Source organism: Bacillus rossius, chromosome 6 (genome assembly GCF_032445375.1).
Source record: "Bacillus rossius redtenbacheri isolate Brsri chromosome 6, Brsri_v3, whole genome shotgun sequence".
NCBI lineage: Eukaryota > Metazoa > Arthropoda > Insecta > Phasmatodea > Bacillidae > Bacillus > Bacillus rossius.
In genome coordinates, this window is record NC_086334.1 from 36651467 (window position 1) to 36673440 (window position 21974).

Below are 21974 nucleotides of genomic sequence, written 5' to 3' on the forward strand. Positions count from 1 at the left end.
GGATGAATGGTTGTGCCTTTCAGTTTACAAATGGTTTTACTCCTTACACAGAAATAGTGGATAAAGTGAAGCAAGGTCCTGCCGTTGGCGAGGAGGCTTTTCGACCAGATGTAGGACTCTTGAAGGACATGGACGTCAAGTGTCCCGACTACGTGGTGAGTTGCATGCAGGACTGCTGGGCGGAGAGCCCCGACGCGAGGCCCGAGTTCAGCAGCATACGCAGCAGGCTCAAGAAAATGAGGGAGGGAATGTGAGTAACCGTAGTCTCTTTGTTGGTTGTACGTTGCATCATCGGTGCATTTCAGCTAACATTTTTATCATGTTTTATGTTATGTGAGGGTCCTTTACAATTTTTTTATGTTCACTTTTTTTTCTGTATTGCAGTAAGAATGTTTTGGGCACTATTTGAAGATAGTTTTTCATAATTTCATACCCAACCTCAATTTAAACCACAGCTGAGTAAAGGTGGCTCGTGTACTGTTTACAAAAAAAAGGCAGATTTGTAATCAAACATAAAAATTTTTAATTGTATGATTTCAGATATAAGAAATGAGCAAAAAGGTTACATTACCTTAGTTGGTAAAACATGAATTTCTTGATGAAATGGATTTTATTACTAACACGAATATTAGACTTTTGATAATGTAACATTATTATTTAAACAGGCAGAACTCTGTTAAAATCTTAAAATATGCTACAATTGCAGGTATAAATATTTAGTGTGAAAATCTGTTAAAATACATGGGTTGTAAAATAATATATAATAGGTATGTAGTTTCATTTAAAACTTAGTTTTCTCAGATACAAGCCATTCCTTCCATTAAACTTAAAGTATTAAAGTTTAAACATACAAATAAATAGTGTAAATTTGTAATTGTAGCTTTAGAAGTTCGTTCAAGTGCTGTTTTTTTTTCTATAACTGTAGGATATTGTGCTACTTACTGAGTGTGTTAAAGTGATTTATGAAAAAAATTGTAATTTGTCCCAGTTAAATTTTCCAAGTTTCATAGATTAACATTTATAATTATGTGTAAAAAAATGTATATTATCTAAAAGTTATCATTTTTTGAATTCAAGTTTTTTTTTCCCTTACTTTAAACTCTTATTTTTAGACTTTTCTTAGCCCTTGGAGGTGGGAGATTTCATTATACATCTTCGCCAACACAATTGAATTGGTTTTATGCCAGTCATTATAAAAACAACACTACTCCAATGCAATTTTTTTTTTAATTTTTACACTTATAACTGAATAAAAAAAATGTTCTTTTCCTTAAATAACTTCAGACCCCTAAATTTAAATATGAATGCAACTAACAATAATAAAATTAAAATAGTATTTTTTTTTTCTTTCAAAATTTACATTTTTAATATGAGGTGTTACTCAAATGACCCATTTTTGTGAAAATGGCCTCTGCTTTCACTTGCTCAATCGTAGGAGGAAAGGAAGTGCATGTGAGGTTTTTATAAATATGTAGGTCCTACATGCTTACAACTGATACCTTTTGCATGACATAAATGTCTTGAACATATTTGTTGACAGCAATTTCCACTTGTGGATGTTCCACCTGGAACACTTTTAAGCAGCTGCATAATTAAACTAATGTGAAATAAAAAAAAAATGTATTTATTTATTTTAAATGTCAAGACACAAATTGCCCGGGATGCTGTAACATTATCTTCCCTGTAATGTTTGCCAGGCACCACAACATAATGGACCAAATGATGGACATGATGGAAAAGTACGCAAATCACCTGGAAGACCTCGTTGGTGAACGGACGCGTCTGCTGTACGAGGAGAAGCTGAAGACAGAGGACCTCTTGCACCGCATGCTGCCCGCGTAAGAGACCGCTCTGTTTACTAGCGACTAGCGAGAGTGATGGGCCGTCCCCTGGGCTTGTCTTCCGCGCACGGGTTGATGTACCGTTTGCCGTTTAAAGTTGTCGGAATCAGCTGATGTAACAAAATGACATACGCGTTTGCTTGCAAAATGTAATCCAACAGACATGCACTTTTGTCAAAATGCAAAGCTCCAGTTGTTAATGCATCAGTTACAAACCATTCAGAAGTTATTAAAGTATTCTGATATGAATAGCATTTAAGAAGTTTTGTAATTTTTTGTGTTTTTGTCTTTGTGTATATTTTGGACATGAAAAAATGCCAAGTAAAGTGCTTTAGTGGGTAAATTTAGGTACCATAAAATCATAAGGTCACTACTTAAAGTTGTATAGAGGCATGTCGTGGACAATAAGACTGCACGCCGTAACTGTGCCTTGTGCACAGGAGCGAAAAGAGGCGTGAGAAGCACGAGCCAGTGTGATCCTTAATGCCTTTATGGTTTTAACCCTCATGTGTCCTGCCAGTTGGCTTCCCTTAGGTTAAAGTTATAATATGACGCAGTTAATTTTTTAAATCTGCCAGTTGAGAAGTATCGGAAACTTGCAGCTTTAAAACTCGAGGTTCCGTGATATTTATCACCTCCGCAGTGGGTGAACTGCATCTGCCATGCATGACACACACATTTGATAGTTCTATTGGAGCATTTCACTGTATTTATCATTTGTGGTTCCCCACTATCAACCAGTGTCTGGCAAGAGCATATGCAGAAATTCATTTCTTGGGTTGGGGGTGAGGGGAGGCTAGAACCACATTTTCGGCTTTTTTGCTTTCAAATTCTTTTCGTTTGTTTGTGGGAGTATTAGATTCTTAGTATTTCGATAGGGGGCGAGTATATACCCTCCCTACTCTACTCCCCCTGCGTACACCACTGGTGTCGTCAGCTGGGTGCATATTACATGCAGTTGATTAACTGCTCAATCTAATTTCCATGAATAATGGCTGCACTCAGTGTCTGTTAATACAAAACTGTGTTTGTTAAGCAGCTGTGCCATGCCGCATTGTGTTGCAGGCCGGTAGCGGAGCAGCTGACCAAAGGAATCGGCGTGGAGCCGGAGTCGTTTGACTTGGTCACCATTTATTTCAGTGACATCGTGGGCTTCACTGCAATGTCAGCGGAAAGCACGCCGCTGCAGGTTGGTTACGCTTGCGCACGTTTTCCTGTGGTTGTGGTAACTGAAAATCCAAGGGTTCATAGACCAGGCAGCGCACTTTCGTTCGGCACACTCTGTAACCCAGAGTTCATGGAGCTGCTTGCATGGGATAGTTCCTGCTGAGTTCCTGTTTTATACGGGTGATATGTTCACACAATATTACAACTATGCTCGTTGATGGTTATTGCATTGGTGTATGACCAAAAAAAATATCTTAAATTACAACTATGTACCTACAGTGTTTAGCCATAAAACAGCTTATTACAAGTTGACTTAAATATACCTATTGTATATTAATTATTTTTTTGTGATTCCTTGTTAAAAAACCATATTGACATTCACTTATCCAGCATAGCCACAATCCCAAACATGCCTGATTAAAAAGCTTCTACCGTACTGAAATCCTTTGTATTTATTTACCGCTGAATCTTCCCCCCAGCAACTTTTACTGGATCAGTGATCGTAGACGCTGCCCTCCCATTCCTCGGGTCCCATGTGATTGTGTAGCCCGAGAGACCCAGAATTTTGTCTTTTGTTGGCGAATACGGTAGACACTACCACATGTGTTGGGCTTGAAGATAATGATAGGCCTGTACTCGAGAGGGTAGCTGGGTCTTCTGTGTGCCGGCCCTCTCTCGTTCATCCTACGTCATGCAGTATCGTTTCACACTTTGTTATGATGTTTATCGTGAATATACAAAGACTATTTTTTCTATGTGTTTATATTTGCCACAGATTGTTAAACTAAAATCAATTATGATAATAATTCCTGGTTACAATGTATATTTTAGTTTGTGGTGAATGTCAAACTGCATTTGATGAAAATAATTTCGTAAAATTTAATTCACAAGATACCCCTCTACTGAGAACATGTACATAGAAATACAAATCCTAAATTTAAAGCTCTTAAACTTAAAAATATTGAAACAAGTTTTTCATTTAGCTAAATCATACTTTAAAAAAACTTTGTGTAAGAATAATTTTTGTCCTTTTTCTTCAGGTGGTAAATTTTCTCAACGATCTCTACACACTGTTTGATCGAATCATTAAAGGTTATGATGTGTATAAAGTTGAAACAATTGGAGATGCCTACATGGTGGTAAGTTCGTAAATTGCTTAACTTTACTTTATAATGTGATTTTTTTGAAAATAATATATTTTTTAAAATATTGAATTTTTTTTTTTAGTCTGGCATGTACTAACACATTAAGTTTCCCCCTTGCTTTTATACATTATGTTTGGTCTTTGGTCTGGCTAAGTCTTTTGTAACTATCTCTGATTTAAAGTGATGATTACTAATTATCAATTTAGGTTAATGAGATGCTTTATTGATACTTATGTATTTTTAGCAATTAGTTTATAGAAATTATGGTTTTTGTACTATATGATTTATTTCTTTGCTTTGGGAGAAAATAATTTTGCCACTTTCATATATTTTTGCATTGGCATTGTTGTTCTAATTTTGTAAAAATATTTTGTATAAGTGTCATTCTGTTTATCGTATATGTTCAGGATAGAGTAGTAGGAGTAAAGAAATTTGAGCCTACATTATGGAACTGAGTTAAGAAATATTTTAAAAAAAATACATACCACTATCTACAAATCCTTTATGTAAATTACAGTGTAAACATTTTTATACAATTTGACAAAATAAGCAGTTATGCAGAAGGTATGGTAGAAGACTCCATGTAAGCTGCATAGCTGGAACAGAATTTTTTATGTGGAAGTTTTTCGTTTAGTTGTGCACAATTTTCTGTGGGAGGTTAATAGAACAAAATTTTAACCAATCCGTTTATTGTTTGGTGATGTTAGAGTGATCAGTGTTTTTCAAATACAGAAAAATGTGATTTCATTAATAATAACTTTTGTAGATATTAATATTTATCATCAATAAAAGAAAAAAATTACCGCTATAACTATACATTATCTTGAAACCGTATATAAAAAATACTGCTGAAAGCTGTAAGTAAAGTATTGTGTGATAGGTTATTCCATAGAAATGTCCGTAGTTGCTTAAGTACAAGCTTATACAACAGTTAAGTTGGATTCTTTTTCAGTTCCTTGAAAAAGTTCTTAGCTTTATTTTTATTTTGTGAAAATATTAGTAGCTCATTATTCTGATCATGAGTGAGTGGAATAAAGTCTGTTAAAAACTACAGAATAATTTTGAATTTTACCAATAAGCAATCACTTCACATGGCTCAAACACATTTTTTAAATTTCTTGTCATCTAGTTTTTTTCTCAAATTTTATCAATGTATAAACTTTAATCTATGTGTTTGTGATGTTAAAATGACTAAACAAATTATCAGAAGCATGATTGCTTGTGTAGGGGTATACTAACTTACAAAGAACTATGGTATATGTTGGTATGTATTTTATGTTATGTAAATGGTAATAAAGGTTAATAATTTTATTAATATATTCACTACATTCATTCTTTGCTTTTTTAGTGAATTATGTTCTTTATTGACCAGATAAATGTGCAACTTTATATGTTTGAATGTTTATCACTTTGTAGGTATCAGGACTCCCAATAGTAAATGGGGACCGCCATGCTGGTGAAATAGCATCCATGTCTCTAGAACTGCTAGAAGCTGTTAAAGCACATCGCATTGCTCATCGTCCAAATGATGTGTTGAAGCTAAGGATTGGAATCCACACAGGTTTGTCCTGATCACGGTTTACAGCCTTTACTGTGGTTAAAGCAATAAATAAAAAAAAAATTATTTCAGAAGATTTTCTATGTCTGAACAATTAACCACAGTTTTCAAAGTAAATTATTAGTAGTATTATTGTTGTTATTGTTATCATTTTTAGAATTCCAGTTTGGCAATCCTGATTTATGTTTTCTACGGTTACTCGAAATCACTCCAGAAAAATGCTGTCATGATTGCCTATTCCCTGAATTGTTCCCTCAAGTGATTATTTCACAAATGACATCGTCAAAAAGATATAAAAGTACAACTTAAATTTTAAAAAAAATTTCTCTTTAGCTGCAGTCACAACGCCATGACAAAAAACGACACGACAGGCCTCACACGCTCACATGCTCGGAAGCCAATGAAATACAAGGTCACCGTGACATCAACACGACGGCCTGCAAGAAATAGATTTTGTTTCTAATTTCATCATGTCGTTCTGCACGATGGAAAGCAAAACTGAAATCTTGCAGAACTAAACTTAAAAACTGTTTACCTACTTGGTAAATCTTTATGCTGAAAAACAAAATAATGTTTTACATTTTGGATTTAAGGTAGACACAACATACACACATACAACAAACACGATTACAAATGGACAACACATGTACAAACAAAAACTATTTGGACAGTATACAACAAATAACAAGATGTGCAAAAAAAAAAAAAAAGCAACAAACAACATTTAAAAACAATTATACATACATATTGTCATGAACCGAGAGGACTAGGGATTGAAGTAGCTCAGAGCTGAAAGCAGAAAGCTCTCATTAGAGTGATAAGGTACCATTATTAGCAAGTCCTCTTTCCCTGTACAGGGAGAGGTTTGGTGAATGCTGAGAAAAAAAAACTTAAAGGTTAACCAACATTTAGTTGTTTTTTTACAGGAAAATTATAAAAATACAATAATTATTTTATTTCCTTTCATTATCACATACACTCCATCTCCTTACAAAAATACTTAAAGAATAAATAAAACATTCTCTTATTTTGCCATGAATTAACTAACTTATTTACATTGTGATGTCTATTATTATTTAATTCCTTTTAATTTCGACATTTATGGAACATTTGCCGTACAATTCCTACTAAAAATTTCTTTTCAACTCCATTTTCATGTTTTCTTGAACACCCATCATTTAAGTACTTTGAAAGAAAAAGAGCAAATAGAACTAATATTTTTTTTTTTTGCCATTTGTTGTTCAGAAAATTGGAAACAAAGTACATGCCACCGTTTTATAACTCACCAGTGTGCGTCTTGCAGATCACTGCATTGTTGGACTGCATAACTGACTCCAGGGTCGGCAGGCCACATCTGACTGCCTTTTAAATCATCGTTTTGACCTAATACATACGCGGAATGATAAATAGGTTCTGTTGAGAACCTTCAAGGAAAACCTTTGCAATGCCTACAACCACATTGAGCCACGCGTTGTTCACTCCCCTCCGCCATTGTGCCTACGTAGTACAAGCGGGCAACAGCTAGCGACACTTTCCCGTGAAGGCAGTAACCAGCGCACAATGGTTGCTCAGCTGTTCCAAATAGGGGCCAGGCCGTGCTCTATGTTCCCAGAGCTCGTAATGCCAAAGCACTGTTAACTGGCCACGCCATGGCTCTATCACGCCACAACTCCATCACGCCACATACGCTGGTCATTTCAGCGTAACACCACATTTTTTTCAGCACAGCAGAAACTCCATTCTAGCACCACAATGACTCATTTTAAACCCAAAAAGAAATGTCCAAGAAAAAAAAATTGAACCCTACGACAATATGTACATATAAGATATTAAAGTGTAGTTCTGCACTGTAGTGTGTGAACAAAGTGGTTAAGTAATAACAGTACCAAAAAAAAATAATAAAATAGAACAGATTAAACAGAAAAAGATAGAATTTATTTCATAATAATTTTATATCTTAAGAATTGTACAAAGTTGTTTATGTTAAATTGATTATTTACGCACAGATTCTGTGTTTGCAGGCCCTGTGGTAGCCGGGGTGGTGGGCCTCACCATGCCTCGGTACTGTCTGTTCGGTGACACGGTGAACACAGCGTCGCGCATGGAGTCGAATGGGGAGCCCCTCAGGATACACATTAGTGCCCAGTGCAAGGCTGCGCTGGATAAGATTGGCGGCTACGTGACCGAGGACAGGGGCCTGGTCTACATGAAGGGCAAAGGAGAGGTGCGCACGTACTGGCTGACCAGTGCCACGGACACTGCCATTCAGAAGAGAGAGGTTAGTGACCTTTTCGTCAGATTTTTGAGACTCCACCCGTCTCCTGTTTCTCTAGTTTCAATATGAACTCTGTTTAGTAAAATTTTATAGGTTTGCATAGAAACCTTTGAGAATCATTCCATTCAAAATCTTTGAAACAAGCAATTTCCAATTTAGGTTACAAAGGTTTGGGCACATTGTCATAAACAAATATTACAGCTTTGAATTTCATGTGCTTTACTACAAATGCATGCTGCTTACATAAAGTGAAGATACACTATAAACAGCTTAGCATCCTTAATGTGAGGGTTCAGTAAAAACCCTTGACAGACATGTTGTTAATATATTTATTTTTCCCCCTGTAACTCTTTTTGTGTTAATGGTAATGAGGTACACACTGAACTTTCTTTAACTTGTTTAGAAATCAAAAAACTTCTGTATTTACTATTTACATAACATCTACCATTAATGTAATTATTGATGGTGCATAATCAAACATCCAGCCTTCCTCTTAAACCCCTGGGACATACGAGACATCTTGCACATTTACCACTTTGTTGTTTCAGGTTGACCTGACAGAGCTGCCGCCTCTGTTCTGCCGACCCCGTCGCAGCCCCAAGATGAACACCGACTCCAGACAGGCGTCGATATGCGGCAGCATCGCTCTGGGCGCCGGCAGTCGTCGGCAGTCCAGCATACCGCGTGGCGCCAGCGTGGATGTCGACAGCAACTCGTCGCACGGCGTCGTCGTGGCGCTGAACAACTTCATCAACTCTAGTCCGGCAGGCCGCGCCCATAAACTGGTGGAGCGTCCGCCGCTTTATTTGGCAGACAGTGCATCCAAAACAACTCTGAACGCAGGTGGTACAAATACCTTGAGTGGTAGTCAGCAGTTGAGGTTCAGTCGGGACGAGGACTCTGCTGGGGAACCGGCATCGTCTGTAGCATCCTCTGCGGGAGATGAATACGGAGATATTAATACCAGTAACACCCTTCCTCGCTCCAAAAGAGGCTCTAGGTCCCTCGATCCATTCCCTGACATCAGTGGTAAGCATCTTGAGATACCTCGGATCTCATTGCAAGTGCCAAAGAGGAGCTCGCGGTCGCTGGAGAGCTGCATGAGCCCGAACTCTCGCAGAACATCACCCACAAACCTTCTTCTCGTCGATAACGTTCAGGCAGAAAGTAACTATCCGAACGGTGATGTACTGTTGATCCAAAACAACGAAGCTGGTTTAGGGAGTAGTGGAGAAGATATACAGACACCATTGCTGAGTGATGTGAATGATGTTTTAATAGTGAACTGTCATAAGAGACGAGGCCGAAGCGGTGAGGAAGCATCATCAGAACCTCTTCCTGCGAAGAAGTGGCGCTCGATGGAGGCGGTGGTCCCGACGACTGAGTCATCACCGAGTGCCACGAACAATGGCAAAAAAATACTCCGTAGTTGGTTTGTAGGCTGGTTTAATGTGAACGGCCTTCGGAAAAGTGATGCTTCTTTGCGGAAAGGTATCCATGCTGGGTATAGTGATTTACAGTCGGATAAGGAAAGTATTGTATAAAACTTACAACTTGAAACTAGTAGTGCACTGATTTGAATACTGATCAGTTATAATGTTTCATTTTTATTAATTGGTCATAATCAGCCATTATACAAAATATTTTTATAGACTATCGTGATTATGGTTTTTTGTACTATTTATGGAAACTGTAGCATAAACAATTATTCTTTTGGTTTACTTCCCTGCAAAAGTAAGTGGGCATTAACAAGTTCGTTAACATCACTGTAGAGTGTACTGTAATTTAAAACACTTTATAGCAATGTTTTCATCTTGCACATTCATTGTGACATAGTATTCAGACACAAAAAGATCATAAATTACATGATCCCTATTTATGGCCTTATTTAATTTTAAGTCAAAAATGTTGAAGTGTGAGCATATTTTTTCACTATTGTCTTTAGTTACGCATTACCAAAATAGGGTCGAATACTGAGGGTGCAGGTGGCAGGGGCAATTATTCCATGGATCCAAGGGAACCGTCACTTCCCCTAATTTCAGGAGGGAAAAAATTCCTTTTTTTATTAAATTCTAAATGTGTTGTATGAATATACTATTTCAGTAGAATTAATAGTTTTCCAACGAGCACTCTTAAGTTTTCAAGACAGCATTGTTTCATCAGTCGGCTCTTAAATTCTGCAATTCATTGTCTGCTGCCCGCTTCTTTCACTGAAGCTCATTGCTCGGCTATCTTTGCATACACTGATTGTACCTGAAGCCATGTGGCCGTAGTAGGGAACCAAACCCAGTGCTCTGCTTTCCTTGCACCAACAATAAAAGCATAAAAGCATGTGTATTATGAACTAATACGTCATTAAAATCTAGCCTGATGTAAAAAACTTTGACTTTATAGAAATTTATTACAGCAAATGTCTTAAGATACTCAATATACAAAGTAGATTGTTGAAAAGTAGTTAAAAGGTTAACTCGTCTCTAGGCGAGTCTAGGCACATCATTTTTTATTGTCATTTTAAATTATGAAGAGTGATATAGGTTAACAAGGTTATGTATCTTAAAACTCTAACCGCGTTTACCTTTGTGAAAATTCCTGATACTAAAAATGTTGATTCCCCTACTTTGACAACCATCCTTTGCCCCCAGCAGTTGAAAATTATATAAACCTAAGATTTTACAATTTTTGCTTGTGCTTGGGTGGTGCCAAAACTAATAACAAATGCCAAATGATTAAAAGCAATAACATTCTATGTTGAGACGTATTTAATTAAAATAGAACTTGTCTCGGTAGTTTATTTGGAACTTTGAAGCTTTTTGTAAAATTTCAACATTTAACTATGAACTAGAGAGAGTAGGAATTATTTTAATGATTTCAATTTTAACTAAGTGCTTGATAAAATGTATCAAAACCTTTTTTCATAAAAAAAATATATTATTCACCCTGAATAGTTCAGTTTTTAAAACTATGCGAGTAATAAATTGAACAACCTACCTGCACGAACATATAATGTTTCACATTATCATTCTGATATTCTTTTTTGACATAAATTAGCTACCAGGATTTGGCATTTTGAAGTCAGACTTCTTGATGAATTTAAAACTGAACTTTATTAGTTAACATGTTATGTTACACATTTCCTGAATGTAGTTTAATTTATTGTTGTGGCATGCTGTGGCAGGCAAACAGACTTAAAGGTTTTCAGATCATGAATACTTGATTGTAACTAATCAGTACGTCAATTTAGTGCACCACTAATTGCATAATTTAAATTTCAACATCTTAAAATCTATGCATAAACCAAAAATATTTTTATATTATATTTTTGTGAAAGTTTGCATGTGAAGTGAATGTTGGGATGTATTGAGTGTTTTGATAAGTACTACCTTTAATTGTGCCAATTTGTGATAAGTTCAATTTATTTTGCCAACTGTGGTACTGGCTGTTTGTTTTGTACGTACTCTAAAAGAAAATGAAAAGGTTTCTTGCTTAAAAGATGATAAACAAGCAAAGTTTGCTTGTATGGCTGTGAAATGATAATATTTTGTTGAAATATTATGGTGCCAAGTAGATTAATATTATTGTGTAATATACATAGTTTATTGTTTTGTAAATAATTTGTATTTTGTGTCCATATAGAATTGTATGTATGTTGCCAACTGTCAAAAATTACCTCTATAAAGTGAAAATGATACTGTAAACTTTTTTTTTTGATACCCACATTTTTAATTAGATTTTTCCTTATGTCTCTCCAGCTTAACTGTTCATCTGAAAAATTTGCTAAAAATTTAATGTTTTAAATACACTGATGAAGTACCTTTATTTTATAAATACAGTCACCAAAATTATTAGTCATTATATTTTGACTGTAAAACTATAACTTTCGGTTTTTCTGATTTTAATCTCTTAGCATTCTGTGATGTACCTCTGATTTACAACCACATATGGTTTCATGATTAAATTTAAAACATTATTATTAGAATTTTTAAATAAATTTGTTTTGTTGGTCAGCCCAACTACAGAATTTTTCTGCTACTCATAAATTAACAGCATTAATTAGCACATCAATTAAAAGGTAAAGTCAGGGCTCTGTCTAGCATGATAATACACATAAATTATTAAGTCAAAATGATTTCCAAGTTTTGACTAAAAACCAACTCAGTGCTCACTTTTAAATTTTAAACAAAAATGTCAACATCCCCATAGGTCGAGAGTTGATTGTGTAAACAAATATAATTTCTACTGGAAGGAGAAAAATCCGCCAAAACTAGGGGCAAAGCTGAATATTTTTTTTACAAATGAAAAACTTTGAATGAGTAAAATTTAGTATCATGAGGTGAAAATACTATCCGCCAGCTTGCAGTTTTCATAGAAATTAAATATAAATTTGTCCGTCTGCAATCTTAAAGATTAGTAAACAATTCAAAAACTTGAGTTTGAGGGTTTATTTCCCGTTCCAGGTCTTTATTTTATGTTTACGTTCCATATGGTTAAACATGTCGGTCAACTTTTTGCATGACTTAACTTTCACAAAAAAAAAAGTGTATTGCATCCATTTTGCATAATTAGCTGGCAAATTGGCATTTTTAATGTTTTTGTGAAGTAGTAGGTAAGGAGAATTAATTGGAATTATAAAACTGTAACTTTTATTTTTGAAGTAAATTTACTGGCTACTATGTGATATGGTTAACTTTCATTCAGAAAAAAAAAATTAAATTTTAGCTAGTCTTTTAAAATCCTCAGAATATTTTATTATTTTAAAGGGTAACATAAATTTAAATGAATATTTCTGAAAGAAATTTAAACCATGCCATGCAGTCGCCACCAGCATTGCCTTTAAACCCAAATATGTTCTTTTTTAATTCCATTTGGTTATTCTTATCCATACTGCACATAAATGTTAAATATTCAACTTTGCCAGCTAATTTTGCAAAAAAGTATGTACTATATATATATTTTTTCATTTTGTTGAAATTTTGTCACTAAAAAAAGTCTACAAGTTTAACCATTTTAAATATAGAAATAAAATAATGACCTGGAACAGGATATACCCCCTTAAATTACATATAAAATATCATCTCGATACAATTTAAAGATTACCTATGTTATTTTCACTGATTCACAGCGTCAATGGAAGTTTAGAAATTCAAAGTTATTGATTTTAGTTTTATATTGCTTTCATCATACATACCAGAAAACAACAAACCTTGGAGATGACTTAAAAATTAAGACTAATTTGAATACCTGTGACCATGAATGTAAAGCAGCCTTTTAGGTATGACCACCATGAAAATGAGGGTAGAAAATGACAGACCATGTGTGGTGTAGCATAAAGCGAAGCACATGCTACATTTAACATATAGAATCTGAATTGTGCTCTGCAACATGGTGTGTTTACAAGCAACCGTGATGCTATGTAGTACATATAAATATATTTATTTTGTATTGATCCATTTTTTGATATTTATATTATGAACATTAACATCTTGGATCTGTGTGTGATCCTAAGTAGGTTGAATGAAAGTAAAACTATAATAATAAAATAATAATAATAATATAATGACTGCTACCCACATTAGAAGTGAAACTTCGCACTTAAGTAATTTATTTGAATTATAAAACTAAACAAAGATCACACAAACATACTGTAATAATATAATATTAACCATCATGTGTATGAAACATGCAATTGTTGGACAGCCGGAGCATGTTTATCACAGTTGTTTCCAGTCAGTGGGCTGTTTCAAGTGAGTGATCAGCTCATCAGTGTAAAATGAAAAATGCAGCTCTGCAACGTGGCTTCACAAATAATGCTTTCTGAGAGTGAAGATTGGAGCGCTCAGTATTCTCCCTCATGGCCATCGAACGTTCTGTTTATGAGCGTTTCTCCTGTTACACTCTTGACAAGTCATCACCTATCCTACCGGTTGTAAATAAGTTTCACTTCAAAAATTGTACAAAAATTTGATTTATATTGTTCATGGCCCTTAATGAATAGTATATGTACTTTAATAACTTGTGACTTTGGTTATGTGAAGAATATTTGAAACATATGTCGACCTAAACAATCAACTGACTACTACTGGCAGAAATAAAACAATGGCTGAATGTCACTTGCTCACTGGCTTGGCATTGAGGACACTTCAGGTGATGAAACTTACTGTGGTGAGGGTTATAATAGGAGAAAAAAATTAAGCAAGACTTTCAGTACTACTCACCAGATATGTATTAAATAAAACCTCGGTAACTAGCAAGTTCATGTGTTCTCATTTTGCAAATACACTTATTATACGAAACTCGGGACACAAAATTTAACGTAGAATTCTTTAAAATAATGCTGATCGTGATAAATATACGAAAATTAGGTTTTCATCTAAATTAGTCGCGAATCACGTAGTTTCCGCAACCGACGCTAGAATTCGTTGCTGGAGCTGCTAGCCTGCTACGTTGAATATTGAATCATTCTATTTGCAGAGTAAAAGAAAAATTTATATTTAAAAAAAAACTCCAATTAAAGCGAAAAAGACTAGCAAAAAAACTTTAGTCTGGCTTTAAACCTGATTTTTGACTAGGAATTGTACTAAAATACTGCCCATCTGGTTAAAAACTAAAGAATTTATAATGCTATAAAGATTCTTTTTTAGCTGTTTGAACTTTGGTTCGCGTTATCCTTCACAGATGGCAGCACTGATAGTTGCACGTTTCTGTTTTGTTCCATACGACTTCCGGTCAATGTAACTAGACTATTTCAGGTAGGCCACTCCGGGCTTGCCTGGCTCTATCCCCTCCACTCAACCCAGACGTGACGTCACCGCGCGGACAATCGCGTCGCTTCCACGCAGCGCACCGCACTAGTGTAGCGTAGGTTACCAATGTAACTAGACCAGTGTAGGCTACAGAGGCAAAATTCTATGTAATACAATATTTAGAAGACCGAATCTTTACTTTCAGTATGGGAAGAAATAATAGTAATTGTGCCGTAGCAGAGTGTTCTAATTACGGTCGTAAAACAGTAGGTGTTATTTACCACAGCTTCCCGAAGAATGTTGACCTGCAGAAACAATGGATGATTCTATGCAAACGAGCTGACAAAATTAATGTTAACAATGCAAGAGTGTGTTCAGATCATTTTTTACCGGGGGATTATGAGAGAGACTTAAAAAATGAACTTTTAGGACTGCCTGTTAAAAAGAAATTGTTGCCAACTGCAGTCCCATCTCAGCGTTTGTCTAATTTACACGGAGAAACTTCACTCAAACTGAAGGCAGAGACAGCTGTGCAGGTAAATTTATTGACAATTTTTTTGTATATATTTAGATAACTACATTTACGCTTTTGGTACTAATTGTTTACCTACAGATTTAAATGTATCTGGAAAGCGATAAGTTGTGGTGCCTACATTCAATTATAAAGGCATGTAGGCATATAAGATAGTAGGCTAATAATGTTTTCCGTGTATTTTGTAGTTAATAATCTGTCTTAATAGTATTGCAAGTATTTTGCTGATATAGAGTGATGTATGCAATTTTTTTTTTTACATTGTCATGACACCTTTCGTTTTTTCTCGCTATAACTTAATTTCTGGCTCATTTCCTCTTAACATAAATGCTTGCATCCACTGTGTATGCTTATATTACTTTATTAGTCACAAATTTGAGTTAAATAATTATTATAGGGTACCTATTTGAGTGTTATGCAATAATTGGTGAATATTTCACATAGTGTTCATGATAAAGAGAGTTGGTGCTGTGTGTAAAAATTGGATTCGAATTTGGCTCTGCCGATTTCGATTCTCAGCCCTGCCATCGCAATGTTGGTTTTCTCACATTTTCCAAAATTATTTCACACAGTGCTGAAAATTTTAGCATGCTGATCTAATGACAAATACCTAGTTTGTAAATTTTACCGCGATGAATGCCTTCTCAAATATCCCTCTAGACATTTAAATGTTATTTCCGAGTTTTTCTTTTTTTTCCTGACCTTATAGTTAGTATATTGTTATAGTTCCAAAATATTACACTCTGAGGTTGAAATTTTGCATATAATGGAAAACTAATTAGTTCTCTATGATTGCAGTTCACTTTCACAACAATAGAACTGCAACAAAATGGTCTAATAAAATGCAAAATAACTTATAGTTGAAAATAAAATCATAATTGTAAAGAGCTCTAAAATTATATACACGTGACGAATGTGACAAGAAAAGCCATGGAGACGTATCAAATAATTAATAATTTGTTAATTTAGAATTTTATAATCCCCAGCATTTCCTCTCGTTCCAAACATTTTAACTTCAGGGTAAAATTTTATCAACTTAAATAGTTTTCAAAATACGTTCAGTGATGACGACTGGGTACCGCAAAATAATAATTTAAAAAAAAAATGGGAAAAAACACGATTTCGCTAATGATGTTTACGTTTGCCAACTAGGTTTATTAGGAATAGTAAAATGTTGGAAATGTTTTAATTCGCACATGGTGCTAACAATTGAAAGGCATTTATTATTGTTTCTTTTAGGCTGAAAGTGAACGTCAAGAGCGTTGTCAAAAAAGAGAAATAAGAAAAAGAGCACTATCAAAGCTACAGACTATTTCTCCGAAGAAGAAGAAAATTGAACAGGCAACTATTACAGCTGAAATTTGTGTGGACGAGAATGAAGAAATTAAGAGGCTAAAGAAAACGATAGATGATTTGAAGAAGAGAAACACTTTTCTAGAAATTTCTTTGAACAACTGTAAAGCATCACTGAAGAAAGCTAAAAATTTGCGTTATGTAGTGAAGAAGAAGGAACCAGCAACATCACATCATGTCAGAAATGAAACAATTTCTAAAGTCAAAACAATATTAGGAAAGTGTTTTACACCTGGTCAGATTCGCTGTTTGTTGCGCAACAATAGAAGAGTAACCTGGAGTGCCGAAGACATTGCAAGTGCTTTAGCTTTACGAGCTCTTTCGAGAAATCATACTTTGATTTGAGGAAACGCAACATTCCCTTGCCATCTCGTTCGACACTACAAAAGTGGACCAAAAATTTCACGTGCAAAGCAGGCATATTAAAAGAAGTGTTGTGTATTTTGAAAGCCAAATTTGAAAATGTAAGTGAATTTCAAAAAATTGCAGTGCTGTCGTTCGATGAAATGAACATTGATGGCAGAATGTGCTATGATTCTTCGGAAGACACTGTAGTTGGGCCACACAAAAATGTACAAGTAGTCATGCTCAGAGGACTGTTTCAAGGTTGGAAGCAGCCGGTGTATTATGGTTTCGATGTAACGATGACAAGTGAATTGTTGAAAAGTATAATATCACAAGTAGAGGCCTGTGGAGTGAACATTGTAGGAGTAACATGTGATATGGGAGGAAAGAACAACAAAGTATGGAGGGAACTGTATGTTAACATAGAGAAACCATACTTCATGAATCCTGTGATCACAGACCAGAAGATTTGGGTCTTTTACGATGTGCCTCATTTACTTAAACTTCTACGAAATCACCTTTTAGATGATGGTGTCACATTACCCGATGGTACAAAATTTGGGAAAGCACTAATAGAAGAACTACTTAACCATCAAAAAAGTGACATTTCCATCACACATCACATATCTGCAGCTCATGTTAATGTTGCAGGACGTACTCGTCAAAATGTGAGGATGGCTGCACAGTTGCTTTCTCGCCGCACTGCGCAGGCTTTGAATCATGTTTTGAAGAAAACAACTGAATGCAATTTCGTTGAACTAGTCAACGATGTGTTTGATATTTTAAACTCTAGAATTCCAAACGACGTCAAAACACCTCTGCGAAGTGGTTATGGGTTGTTTAATCCCAGTCAGGAAAATACTCTGAAAAGATTTTTAGAAGTTTGTCCTGTACTGCGTTTTGGCAAAAGAAATCATCCGTTGCCTTTTCAAAATGGATTTTTAATATCTATTAAGTCGCTCATTGGACTGTTCCAGGACATGAAGAAAAAAAAAATGCAACCTACATACTGACGTCTCGGTTGAATCAAGACTGCCTTGAAAACTTTTTTTCAAGAATCCGTGGTTTTGGTGTTTTCTACAACAACCCAACACCATTTGAAATCAGAAATAGAATACGATTACTTGTGTTAACAGGCAATGCAAGTGATATTCCATTGTCAAAAAATACACCAGTTGCTGAAGAAAACTGTGAACCTTCGACTTACTGTGACGACTTGGAAGATTTATCTACTTTCATATCTAGTGAGCTTTGCATAGGCATAACAGAAAATAGGCCTACCTTAGAACCAAACGAGGACGAAGAGGTTCAAGAACTTTTACAACATGATGTTGAAAGTGAAGTTTTCGAAAAGGAACTTCAAACGGATGTAAGACTTGATGCTTTAAAGTACATTGCAGGTTATGTGGCATTTAAATGCCAAAACGTAGACAAATCATTGGGTGTATGTCATGAGAAGGGTGACATAACCAATGTACAAAATGATTGGATTTCAGTCATTTCTCGTGGAGGACTTCTGCATCCATCTCCAGAATGGTTGGATAAAGTCAGGCAGTTCGAAATTTTATTTTCAGTGTTTCATGGCCCACAAATTTCTAAGTGTAAAAATGTTATTGCAACTCTGACGGCTCTGTTGCAAAATAAGTTTCCCGAGTGCCACAAGAAGGCCATTCATTTGTTTGTTAAAACAAGGACATTTATTCGTATAAGGCATTTAAATCATGTAATGAAAATGAGTGCAATGAAAAAGTACGCAGCAAAAAAGAACAAGCTGTGGGTACAATCTTCTTGTGCTAAACAATAAGTCTGGTAGGTTTTCTGTAAAGGCCTACTTCTGAAACACTTGCTGAAATTTTTAAATCCAACTTAAAATATCAATAGAGCATGCCTAACTATAAATATGTACAATCATGTGGTTAAATGTACAACATTCATTCAACTTAAAAATTCACATTTTAAAGTGTTTGCTAGGGAGTTAGTACAGTGTTTGACTTATAAAAAACTAAAACTTAAGTACTAAGTAGGCGTGTGCATTACTGATAAATATATAAATCATATATATACAGACATTCAAGAAACTAGAGAAAATGGATAACTTCCTAAACATTATAAATATTTGTTGTCTGTAGGATACCAATTTGGAGAATTGGACATTTTTATAAAGGGACGACATGATTATTATCTTTTTTTCTATTTGCAGTTAAGTTACCTAAACATTATGATGTTGAGGTTCAAAACGTAATTTGCTTTGTATATAAATATTAGAGTTGATGTAAAGTTTGTAAATTTTAACAATTACTTTCGTATCGGTATAATATATTCGTTTAAGTACATTTTGTAGTTAATTATGTATTTTCATTAGGGTACTAGTAATGGTCTGGGATAGTTTAATCGCGTGTTGAAGAAGTGATTACCTATATCTAACAGTTTACTCTTGTAAAACATAGATGTAGATAAAAGCTAAATTTTTATTTTTTTAAAAATAAGTTTTAATAAATTTTGCTTAGTTTCTATAATTTTTTCCATCAATAAATACTAAGTCATCAAGTGGTTTTGTATGTATATTATTACATTCAATGTAACAAATAACTTATGTCTTTGCAAGTGTTATTAAATTAATTTATAAGTCAAATTATTATTAGGTTTCATTCTTGTAAATTACATAATAAATGCAAGTGTCTGCTATTTATTGATAACCAACCATGCACACAAAATTTAAATATAATTATAGGCTAAATATGCGCGATAAAATGATGGCAAATTTTAATGAAGTACCCGAATATAATTAAATCGGTATGTACATATTTCTACATGCAATAGATGCAATTGGTATAACATGTATTTACTATTCTTGAAGTACAGTAAAATGTTGAAGATGGCATAAAACTACAAGTGATGCTGGCAGTTTTGGTGTTTGTGAGCAATGAGAAACGCATGGAATTGTAAAACGCCTGGAGAGTAGTGCGGCTCGCGCGTGGTGACGGCAGGTGTCCGCGCAGTGACGTCACGCCCACCAATAGCGGGCGGCTAGCGGGAGTGGCCCCCCCTGACTTCCGGTATATTCACAAAATTACTCCTACCAAATGCCGTATACCGAGAGCTAGGATGTTACACATCAAAAAGCAGGCATAAATTCTGAGAGTTAGTAAAATTGGAGCGGCGACAGAATGGAGACGGGAGGCGGCACTACGGCTCGCCAAGTTCAAGCAAGAACACTAAGTCGAGCGCCTAGACGTAGACAACCCGCATCTCAGGCACGTAAAGCTGGTAGTTGTCTACACATCGAGCAGGAGCTGCACGCCGGCGGTTTGTGTTCCGTTACTGATTGCCATCCAGCTTATCTAAACTAATTAATATAATTAACGGGGCTTGTGAGTTAGTTAATTCGTTTGTAAGAATTACTCAACTCGACTCATTTCAAAAATATCTGTTCACTGTTCTAAAGCTACATTATTTTAGAGGTACATCTGCTATGTTTTACTTTTTTTTAAATGTGTGCGTGGAGTCCATGCGCGACATAAATTAACCTCCTTGCTTATTAAGACGGATTCCCTCCGCTTAAAGCGCGCGCCAGCCGGCGTGTGGACGGCGCATGCGCTGTGCGGGGTGCAACGTAGTCGTCGGCGAGTGGGGCACTCGATCGGACGGTCTCCCGGATACAGGAGGTGCAGGGCTGGCACGGTCGTGGGTCAGCGTGATGGGAACGGTCTTACCTGGACAGCGGCAGACGAGGCTGGTGCTGGCCTGGCCTACACCGGGGTGTTCCGGGAATAACCCAGTTTCGGCGCACAGCGGGACTCTATGACAAGAGGAACTGCGTAGGTGTTGCAGGTCGTTGACGTCTCGTCTCTGGTCAGGAGTCTGCGTGGAGATATGTACGTCCAGGGCGGCGCCGGGGTGCGAGCTAAGCCCAGGACCGGACGCCCCCGCCACCGCGTCGAAGAAGAGTGACGTCAACACGGCCTCAACGGAACCATTGTCGCGGGAGCCCGGGATACTGCAGATACTGAGGTTGGATCGACGAGTGATAGTCTAGCCCCGAGGTGGACACTCAGGAGGACAGGAACTTTTGTAATATAAAAACAAAATTAAAAAGGCCCAAATGGTATTTGTCATTTCGGCTCTGTACGTATGTGTCATTCTGAGGTTTCTTTTAGTTAACTCCGTTAAGCGGGCGAACTTATTATAGTATTAGGTATAGGAAATATAATTCTTTTTGGCCGAGGTCACACATAAAAAAAATTCAAGTATGTGAGCGTTAAATTATACTATTGTGCAAGTATGCAAGTGTGAAAGTATATGTGTGCAAGTGTGCAAGTATGCTTCGTCATTTCTACCTGTCCCCTGCCGTCTCCTCTACCGGTTACCCCGCCGGAATTTTCGTAACGCTAGAAAATTGTATCATCCTAACTAAAACGGGAGAAAAAGATCTAAGTGGTTGCTTTCTTGGTTTAACGCTGATCAAATCGTTACAGATATATTTTTAAAAAAACTTTGTCGCACCGTCACGTAGTTCACACGTGCGTTATAAATATGCTCTTATACATACGTAAATATCTTGCATAATCTTGCAGGTGAACATAATTTCTGTCTTTACCCATTCTTTTTTGTCATTATCTTTGCCATCTTGTCGACACAATACTGGTAGTCAATCACAACAATGAATTAGATACCAAACTTTACAGGGTAAACTATTTGTAGCAGCCAGTCATTACTATCTTCAGGCATTCAATTAAATTATATAGTCTACTATGCTTTAGGAAAGCCAAAAATGAATCTATTAAAATCGGTTAGGGTATAAAAACTGTCTATATCATGATGGCCTATTTCGGTTTGTATCTCTCACCTTTAACCAACCATGGAATTTTCAAATAGCACCCAGATATTCCATTCATTTTCGTCATACGTCATTAAAAACCTCTTCTTTCAAAAATGTTTAGTACATTTAGATTTATTAACCCATCTAGCCAATATGTTTTCGGAGATAGTCTGTAACATTTAATTGCAGAAGCTAAATT

At 35.7% G+C, this 21974-nt stretch overlaps 1 protein-coding gene across 5 annotated transcripts in view; it reads left to right on the forward strand.

Moving 5' to 3' along the window:
• The window catches only part of LOC134533032 (receptor-type guanylate cyclase Gyc76C-like), a 319162-nt gene extending 307481 nt beyond the window's left edge, over positions 1 to 11681 (forward strand). For all 5 annotated transcript variants that reach the window (XM_063370183.1, XM_063370184.1, XM_063370182.1 and 2 more), the window contains 7 exons: positions 52 to 250; positions 1698 to 1838; positions 2907 to 3030; positions 4049 to 4147; positions 5570 to 5714; positions 7733 to 7989; positions 8535 to 11681. In XM_063370183.1, the coding sequence (XP_063226253.1) occupies positions 52 to 250; positions 1698 to 1838; positions 2907 to 3030; positions 4049 to 4147; positions 5570 to 5714; positions 7733 to 7989; positions 8535 to 9530 (1961 nt within the window). In that variant the 3' untranslated portion in view covers positions 9531 to 11681. The remainder of the gene's footprint in view (positions 1 to 51; positions 251 to 1697; positions 1839 to 2906; positions 3031 to 4048; positions 4148 to 5569; positions 5715 to 7732; positions 7990 to 8534) is intronic.
• Positions 11682 to 21974: the final 10293 nt, after the last annotated feature.